This window comes from Pseudopodoces humilis, chromosome 5, assembly GCF_049639895.1.
Source record: "Pseudopodoces humilis isolate 2021_Gansu_Grassland_sample_001 chromosome 5, ASM4963989v1, whole genome shotgun sequence".
NCBI lineage: Eukaryota > Metazoa > Chordata > Aves > Passeriformes > Paridae > Pseudopodoces > Pseudopodoces humilis.
Genome location: NC_142204.1, coordinates 25,612,593 through 25,621,618, shown reverse-complemented (window position 1 = coordinate 25,621,618; position 9,026 = coordinate 25,612,593). Strand labels below are relative to the sequence as shown.

The window sequence follows — 9,026 nt, the reverse complement described above, 5'->3', positions numbered from 1 at the left end:
TATATTTTAGCAGTTAAACTAGTATCCTTGTTAATGTGGTTTGTCTCTTGTAGTCTTTTACTGAGAGTTAGAAGCATTTAATGAGTAATCCTTAAAAAGTTCCCATTCTCTAGTTTAAGGTCAGGTGTTTGTAATAAAAGGGCATCTGTGATGATAACTTCTGATGATACAAAATCTCTATGTTCAGAATACTTCATTGGGGAAAAAAAAACCAAGTGTGGGTACAAGTCCCTTTAGGCCAGCCTGATAAAAGAGGGTCAGTGAAGAGTGCCCTGCACAGCTAAAGGCAGTGGGGATCATCCCCTCAACAGCACTTTGGCCTCCATGTCCTTTGTTTGGTGTCACTTTTAATATATATATATATTTTAGCAAGTTTGGATATAGCCAGTTTAATTCTACCTAACTTGTTGTGATTCCTCAGACGATGAAGGGCTGAGAAACTGCTTTGCTGCCTTTCAGTGGGGAGCTCAGAACAAAGTTGGAGGATTTTTTTTTGTTTCTAATTCGTAACTAATTCGTGTTAAATCACAGCTAGAATTCTTTGCATTCCTTGGCTTCAAACAGAGGAGAGCACAGTTACTATGAGATGGCTAACCTGTTCAAGTTGGTGATTCCTGTGATGCTTTACTCAGCCCAGCATGAATTTGTACAAGGTCACCTTCCTCCTTTTAACACTCGCGCGTTCCGGATCATAGGGGCTTAGTGATGGAGAGAGGATCCCAACAGCCTTGTGCTTACCTGATGAGCTCTCCAGGGAAACTGCCCCGAGAAATGCTCCCTTCTTGTGACTACAAGCCTGAACAACCAAATGCAGCTACATTTGGGTGGCAAGCACCACTTTCATTTGGATTTTTTAGGGAGGTGTGTTCCTGTAACTTCAAGGGATACTGTGTTTTAAATGTGTGGTTTCTTTCCTCTCTCCTTTTAAAACTGGACCTGAACACAAGTTTTGAGTTGTTGGGGTATGTTTTTGTTTTGTTTTGGGGTTTGTTTTTTTGTTTGTTTGTTTGTTGGTTTCTTTTTTTGTAATAATCTCAGGACCTGAAAGATTGTAGCATTTAGTGTGTCTTAAAAATGATGTACTGTACCAGCCATGGATTTTGTAAATACACCTGTCTCCCTTTTTTGTATTTTAATTTTTTAAAAGTGTGTAAGGCTCTTTGCCAGAGGAACTGGTGCCTGCTTTATCTCCATCCTGAACTGAAGCAGGAAAAGGAAGAAGCTGCTGCCTCAAAAGCCTGCGTCAGTTCCAAATGCATATATTGTCCTGGTCAGTTTAATGGCTGTTAGTCTTTTGTTAGGTGGGAAGCCGGTTAGTTCCCTCCCTGCACACTCCCAGTTGTGGCTAGCAGAGCCCGGTCAGGGAGGCTAATTTTAATTCTCTTCTGGGGGACTACTTTACATTTTCACTCCTTCCAGGTACTCAGGTTTCCTATCCCTGAGCAATCCAATGCTTTCAGAGGTCAGGACTATTGGCCCTCTGTGACAATAACTGGAGAGCATTTCATTTTATCAGTGCTCTGATCCACACACGGTTATGGGGTTCGTATCCTGTGAACCTTGCAGGTAACGCTGCCTTCACCTGTTCCTGAAGGGACTTGCCCTTTTCTGCTTTCCTGAAAGGAGCGCAAGCTTTTTTTGGCAGCAGACTTTGCTCTGGGATCCACCCTTGCCAGCAGACCCCTGTTCTGCAGTAGGAGCCTTACTCAATTTGGCGTAGCTGTTCCCTGTCCCTGACTGCGACAGGCTTTTTCATGAGTGTACTTTTCTGTTTTTTTATGTGTCGCGTGTCTGTGCTGTATTAAATAAAGAGGAATGTACATATTAGCCCTGTGTCTGTGATTTCTCACAAAAATAAAAATGGGAAAAGGTTTCACTTGAAGAGTTGGCCCTCTTGGGGTATTTTGTCGGATTTTTCTGCTTTGAGGGTGGGGGCCTCCAACCACCTGGGCAAGGGTAACACTGCGTGCAAGGACCAGCGTTTCGAAACCGCCAAAGGGTCGGTATAGAAGGGAGCGCTTCCCTCTGGGCAGACCGGGCTGTTGTGCCGAGGCGCAGTCTCGCAACGCCATGGAGGAACCGCACCCCCGCCCGGCCCCGGCTCCCAGGGGGCCGCGCGGCAGCCGCGCCGGGCGGTGCTGCCCAATCACCAGCCTCTGACACACGCCATAAAAGGAAAGGGGGCGGGGCAGGAGATAAGTAAGCACAGAGACACCTCCTTCTCGCGGCAGCCCCAGTGGCCTAATGGATAAGGCATTGGCCTCCTAAGCCAGGGATTGTGGGTTCGAGTCCCATCTGGGGTGGGCGACTTTTTTTGCACTCGAGCCGCACCGCCTCTCCAGGTGCCTGTGAGTCGCCAGTTGCTTCGGGTCTGTGGCTTCTAAGCTGCTTCTTGGGTGTCCCCTTCTGGCTCCCCGGGATCCGAAACCCGTTTTATACAAAGAGACCCCAGAAACTCGCGGGCACGCGCCCGCGGCCCAGCTCGGTTTCCCGCCGTATGATGCGCCTCTCGGAGGGCTCCCGGTGCTCCGCCTCCGTTACCACAGGCCGGCGACAAAGCATAGAGCCCAGCGCGAGGCGTAGGGCGGGCCCGGCGCCGATGGCAATGGCGGGGGAAGGCGGCAGAGAGTAGGACGAGGCGATCGTTCGCTCGGCGCTCGACTGCCCGCACTGCCGGGGCGCGAGGGCGAGGCCCGGCGGCGGCGCTCGATTGGCTGGCGGGCCCGCGCGCGGGTGGGAAGATGGCGGCGCTGGGAGCCCCGCTGCGCACCCTGCGCGCGCTCCTGCGCGAGCTGCGCCACGCCGCCGGCCGCTCCTATCGCGACAGTCCCGCCTATCGCCACGTGCTCGCGGCCTTCCGCGCGCACCGGGTACGCGCGGGCTCCCCCTACCCACCCCTGACCGGGCAGCCGCCGGGGCTTGGCGAGGCCTCGGGGCCGCCCTGACCGCCGCTCCCCGCAGGTGACCAGCGAGAAGCTGTGCCGGGCCCAGCAGGAGCTGCACTTCCAGGCCGCCACCTACCTGTGCCTGCTCCGCAGCGTCCGGGAGCACGAGGCCCTGCACCGCGAGTACCACGGCAGGGGCGAGCGCTCGCCCCAGGAGGTCGCCGGACTGGTGGGCTTCAGACTGCCTCAGCAGCCGGGAGGGAAGGGCTGAGACGGGACTGCCGTGTTCAGTGTTTATTCCTCAATAAATAAATATTCTAGAGCTACTGAAATTGGCTGGGCTCTTTAGCAGGTGCCGTTTGTCAGCTTTAGGTTATGGTGGGAAAGGCATAACTGGAAACAACCAACCCCCTCTCCCTTTATCAGGCCTCCCAGATGCCCATCTCGTCCTTGTGAATGTGTGTGACGGCGGGCACCCTTCCGCGGGTTGACGGACAGATTGCTTGTGGTGGAAAAACATGTCAGTCTTCACTGCTGAGCTGCTTGTCTAAGAGGTTGCAGGGGTTCGTGGTTCCCCCATGTGATTCTAAAGTGGTAGGTGAGAGAATTTGTCCCGTGTTTACTGAAGCATTTTCCAGCCATATTCCGTGTATGTGGAATTTCCTACTCTCCCAAGAACAAAGGTCTCTTCTGTGGAGCATCTGTAGATTCTGGCAAGCACTGCAGTAGCACAAACTTCTTCCATCTTAAAAGATATTTTTTATTTTTTCCCATGGCGGTGAGTGAGCAGTAACGATTCAGAGAGATGAATTCTTAATGAGTTACATATTTCTAAGTGTCCCTGAGAAGTCGACTGTGCCACTGCCGGCTTCCTGTGCTGCCCTCACTCACTGAATCTCAGAAAAGCTGAGGGGAACTGACTGTAGCCAGTCACACGAGGCACACAAACAGGACTTTTTTTCCTCGCTCATCTCACAAATCTGGAATGGCAAGTTTCTTTTTATAAAATAAGGTCTTGAGTTGTTCACAGAATGTTGAATTGTATGCAAGACACATAAGAAATCTATAAGAATGACTTTCAATGGCTAAAAATGTGAGGTTTCCCTGGGGAGAAGCTTGAAGCAACTCTAAGAAAAGAGTGTGTTTGTTGGGGTTTTTTTACTGCTGGGGGAAAAAAGTGTTCTGTCAGAAAAGTGTTGCAAATAGAATTAGTTTGTCTAAGTCTACTTCTTCCTTCCCCTGTATTTAAAACTTGGGGATGGTTTAATCCCCTGCTTAGGTAAGAGAATATGTGAACTACAAGTTTTAGGGTTCTGTTGACCAAAATTCCAATTTGCAAGTCTTACAGTGTCTCACTAATTAAACAGTGATTTATTTTTTTTTAAAAAAAAAGTGTTGCTATAGCAGGTGGGAAAGTATCAACCTATTTTCAGCTCAGTAGATCAGAGTTGTGGGATGTCACCACACACTGAAAATGGCTGTGACACACTGCTTGTTCTGGGTTATTTAATTAAAGATGCTGCATTCTATAGTATATTGCTTGAGAAGGTGAAAAAAATAAGAGAAGAAAAAAAGAAAAATATGATAATTTGGCCAGACAGATGCTCTTTAAAGAGTAGAAGGAACTAAAGTGTGTACAGTGTTGATGTAAATAGTCACTAAAATTCCTCAATTTCCCCTAAGCTTACCAAGTTACTGAACAGACAGTTCTAATAAATATAATATTGGTGTCTCTTCCATTTACTTCCCCTTCATTCCAAAGTGATGGCTAACAAAAGTAAATTTAAAGAAAAAGCAAAGCCAGGACATGACTGATTAGCTGAAGGTCACTGGGTAGAGAATCTTTCTCTGAGCGTGTTACAGAAGAGTATCTTCTCTGCAAGTCTTTCTTAAATACAGATAATTGGGGTGACAGGGTTATTGTTAGGGGAGGTTGTGTGTTGCCTTTTTTCACTCGTATGGAGCTAACCTTGAACACGACAACGCTTGTGGACGATTAGAACTGATCTTTGTGTGGGTTTTGGGCACTAGATGGCAACACAGCGGTTGACAAAGGGAGAGTCAGAAAATGCAGACATCAGAATGGGTAAAATTCGTGATTTTTTTTTTTTTTTTTAATGGATCTTGGTGCCCTGTAAGTTGAATTATCAGCCATACATGGCGGTAGCCTCAGTTGTAAGGGAGGTTCTCCAATAAGCGGGGTAATACAGTAACTTGTCTCACCACGGCTGCAGCGGGCCCTTGGAGAAGCAGGGCTGCTGCAGCGGTGCCGCACGTCACTCCCAGAGGAACTGTCCCCAGACGGGCGCTGCGCTCCCGGGGCCTGCTCGGCACCCCGGCCCCGCCCGCCGCCGCCGCCGGCCCGGAGACCGTGACGTCACGGCAGCCACGCGGGCCTTCCTGGCCAATCAGCGGACTCCAAGGGACCAGCCCGGCGGCCCAATCGGGAGCCTCGCAGCGCGGTGCATCGCTGGCCGAGCGGCGCAGGCCGTGGCCAATGGGCGAGCGCCGATGCCCGTCCGCGCTGACGTCGCGGAGCGGACGGAGAAGTGCAGGGCGCGTGCGCGCAGGTTTCCGTTCCCGCCGGCGCGCGCGCGTGGCGGGCGAGGGAGGGAGCGGGAGTAAGGGAGCGTGTGGGGGCGCGAGGCGGCGGCACCGGGTCCGGCGCGAGGCGAGTTTCTCGCTCCGCTTCCCACCGGGAAAGCCAGGCGGGGGCAGCGCCCGCTCCCTCCCTCCCCCCGCGGCGGCGGGGGAGCGGCCCCGCCCGTGACGCGAGGGGCAGGGCCGAGCGCCCGCCGCGCCTCGGGCCTTGTAGGCCGCTGTCTGCGTGACTCGGCCGGGCCGCGCCGGCCCTCACGCGCTCAAGATGTCGGCGCAGGCCCAGATGCGCGCCATGCTGGACCAGCTCATGGGCACGTCCGGGGGCGGTAAGTGCCCCCCGGCCGTGGCGGGGCGGGACGGAGGGGGCGGAGCCGCCGCAACCCCGGAGGTCACGGCGGTACCGGGCGGGCCGGGCGGTGTTTGCCGTGATTGGCAGGCCCGAGGCCCGTTTCCCGCACCCCCCGCGGGGCGGGGCTGCCGGGGCCGTCAGCGGCGGGGTGGAGGGAGCCGGGCACCTCCTCCCCCCGCGGAGCTGCCGACGCCGGCTACTGTCCGGGCGGCCGCGCTGGCCGCCCTGCGGCTATTGGAGATCCGCCCCTGGCGGTGTCCGCGGCGCGCAGCCTTCCCGCGCGGTCACCGTAGAGGGGCTCGCAAGCTTGTGAGATTCTCATCATCGAGGGGAGGACACAGCGAATAAAAAAATCTCCCCAAGCCAGCAGCCCCTTACAGTAGAGCAGGGTGGGGTTTTGTGTCTTTATAGATTTGTCTAAATTCTGGCCCCGACCATCGTGTCAGTCAGCACGCGGGTATGGCTGTTGTTTTCTAAAATGCAGTGTGGTATTAACCCAAAAGCCCTAAACAGCCAAGTGAATGCTTAACATCTGGAGGCGATCGTACCCATAGGGAGATACGAGGTGTACGGTCAGGTTTCAGATCGCTCTGCGATCACACAGTGAAGAATATTGCTGCGTAAAGCTTCCCAGTTTTTGTCGGGGTGCATGGCTCCTCATCTTGGAAGATCAGCTTGAAAGTCTGAACTGGCATTCGCCCATAAATCCAGATAGTTGGGGATGCTGCTAGAAAAGAGTAGTTCCAGTTACACTGTGCAGTTCTTGACTTACAAACAGGAGAATACTGCACCCGAGGGTAGGCAGCAATTAGAGATAATTTAGATGCTCTGCATATGGTACTCATGTTTGGTATGTACTCACTCTTGCTGACTTGTTACATTTGTTGAAGCTTCGTGTTAAATTAACGGTTACCTGTGTCCCCATGCACCGAGTAGGATGTGGGAAGTGGGACGTACCTTGTAGGTCCTGATCATCTCTTGGTACTGGGCTAGTGTGATGTGACAGCTTTTTTAGTATAATCTAGAAATTCGAATAGATGTAACTGGTTTATGCATACTCATTGTGTCGTAAATGCTTTCTGCAGAGTTCTAAATTACTGTTCTGCAAAGATTGTCTTCCAGAGTAAGGCTGTTTAGTGAGTTGTCGTCATGCAGGATCTAATTAGGGGTGGGTTTGTCTTGCTCCAGAAGATTTTCCAATACTTCCTGTTGTGGCTGCATATGTCTAAGTGCTTGGCAAAGTAACATTCTGCTTATGAAACTCAAGTCTTCCCAGTGTTGGCACCTAGATCGCTGTCTCAGTGCTACCCTAAGACTACACAGAAGATTTAAGGGGGGTGGAGGAGCTGTTTCAGTTTCTGAAGGTATTTTCTGTTGGATGGTGAGAGAAGAATGTGATTTGCTTGAGATAGCTGCCCAGAAATGTTAAGTGGCTAAAATCTAAACCAGGAAAAGCCATTTCAAGCTATATTTTCACAGGCTTTGTAAGAAGACAGTTACTGTATTGATAATTGTATTCCCCCCTCCCACTCACCCTGTAATTCCTAAACCACATGTGCTGAAATGTTCAGAAACTAACTGACTAGAAAGGAAGCATTTAAACAAAATGGGCAGGATGGGGAAGGATAAGGAGAAAAGACCATTTGTAAAACTGGCTTCCATGACTGGATTGAGGATCTCTGTGTAACACCATTCTAGTTTAAAGGAGAAAAAAAAAAAAAAAGGCTGCTGAAGCATTATTTAAATTGAATTGTACACAGAGATTGAAAATGAACCTTTTTTTTGCAAAGCTGGTACTTAATAAATCCAAGGCCAGGCTCAAGGTCATTAAAATATTGCTAGCCTTGAGAACAGTGGGCTTTGGGGTCATTAGGTTTTTAATATTCCTATTACCTGTGACAAATCATCTATTTCTGTTAACATGCAAATTGCAGCTTTTCATTAGAATGTGCCAATTTTTTAATTTCTTGGTAGATCAGAACTTTAATTTCACCACTTGTCCCCATTGCCTTTGATTGTGCTCTGCCTGGCAACACAGTAGAGCATTTAAAATGGCAACACATTTAAAATGCAATAGAGTTTTTGAAAAAGTAATCTTTCTTGGGCAATAATTTTGTTTTATATTTTTCAATATTACCAAAGTGCTTTTTAATTTTAATACTTTACAAAGGCTGGCAGTCTTTTTTGTCTTATTCGGGTTTTTTTTCTTTTGAGAAGCCTAGAATATGAAGGCTTAAAAAGCTTACCTATTTTAGAAAAGGTAGATCAAACATTTGATCTATTCAGTGGGAATAGAAAAACTCAGAGGTAAATTTAAAACCAGTGGCCATGCCTGAATACATGTAGGGTTTTTTGTTTTTTTTATCCTTTTAGGTTATAGTATCGTTTGTAGAAAATGTGAACATGCTCTGAAAATGGTTTTGAAAATTCCACAGTGAGATGCTCAAACACAGTTTTAGGAGGTGTGAGCTGTAGGCTGTAATTTGTGGGGCATTGTGCACTCTCATTATAACTGGTGTCCCTAGGGCCAGAATGGAAAAGCCTGGAAGGTGCAGTGATTAAGTGGTTTTATGGGTTTGCTGTTAAGCTCCGAGAACACCTAGAAAGCACAGTTCTGTATGGTCACAGTGATGAATACCCGCTAAGCTTTAAGAATATTAATGAAAAATAATCTGTGTTAGAGAGGAGTCTTCTCATGTCAAACAGGGCTGCCCAGCATGCGGCCGTCCAGAAGCGCGTGTGCTGCTCCAAGCCTGCCCCGGGCTGTACCCTTTCCCAGAGGGCCCTGTGCTTGCGGGCAGGGACAGCTGAGAGCTTCCTGACTTCTTTGGCAGCTTCCTTCCTTCCTTGGCTGAGTTTGGGCAGCAGGACAGATGCACTTGCAGTCACACGGCATCGCTGGCTGGCTGGTAGCTGCCGGGATGTGGGGCTCGTCAGCCTCTTGGCAGCCCCCTGCCCCGTGTCCCCCCTGCCCCGTGTCCCCCGTGCCCCCTGCCCTGTGCCCCCTGCCCTGTGCCTGCCTTTGCTCATGTGACAGACACCTGACAGAGAGTGGAACTGAGGGCACTTGGCAGCTCCTTCTCAGGACTTGTCAGTGAGTTGCAGTTCTTAGAATACATCTGGGTTACCTGAAAAGCAGTTGTGTTGGTGATGTCAATATAAATAAATGTCTCAATGGCAGGAGTAGTTCT

At 50.2% G+C, this 9,026-nt stretch overlaps 1 protein-coding gene and 1 non-coding gene across 4 annotated transcripts in view; both read left to right on the top strand.

Annotated features, from left to right (window-relative positions):
* Positions 1-2,230: 2,230 nt before the first annotated feature.
* On the top strand, positions 2,231-2,303 carry TRNAR-CCU (transfer RNA arginine (anticodon CCU)). The gene has a single exon. It is a non-coding gene; the product is annotated as a tRNA-Arg (tRNA).
* Positions 2,304-2,708: 405 nt separating this feature from the next.
* The window catches only part of LOC102110278 (putative RNA-binding protein Luc7-like 2), a 32,318-nt gene continuing 26,000 nt past the window's right edge, over positions 2,709-9,026 (top strand). Inside the window, exons 1-2 of one of the 3 annotated variants that reach the window (XM_088055182.1) lie at positions 2,709-2,870; positions 2,962-3,082. In XM_088055182.1, coding sequence (XP_087911308.1) covers positions 2,742-2,870; positions 2,962-3,082 — 250 coding nt within the window. In that variant the 5' untranslated portion in view covers positions 2,709-2,741. Of the gene's footprint in view, positions 2,871-2,961; positions 3,083-5,601; positions 5,813-9,026 lie in introns of those variants that run through there. The other 2 variants (XM_005527692.3, XM_005527693.3) reach the window with 2 other exon arrangements.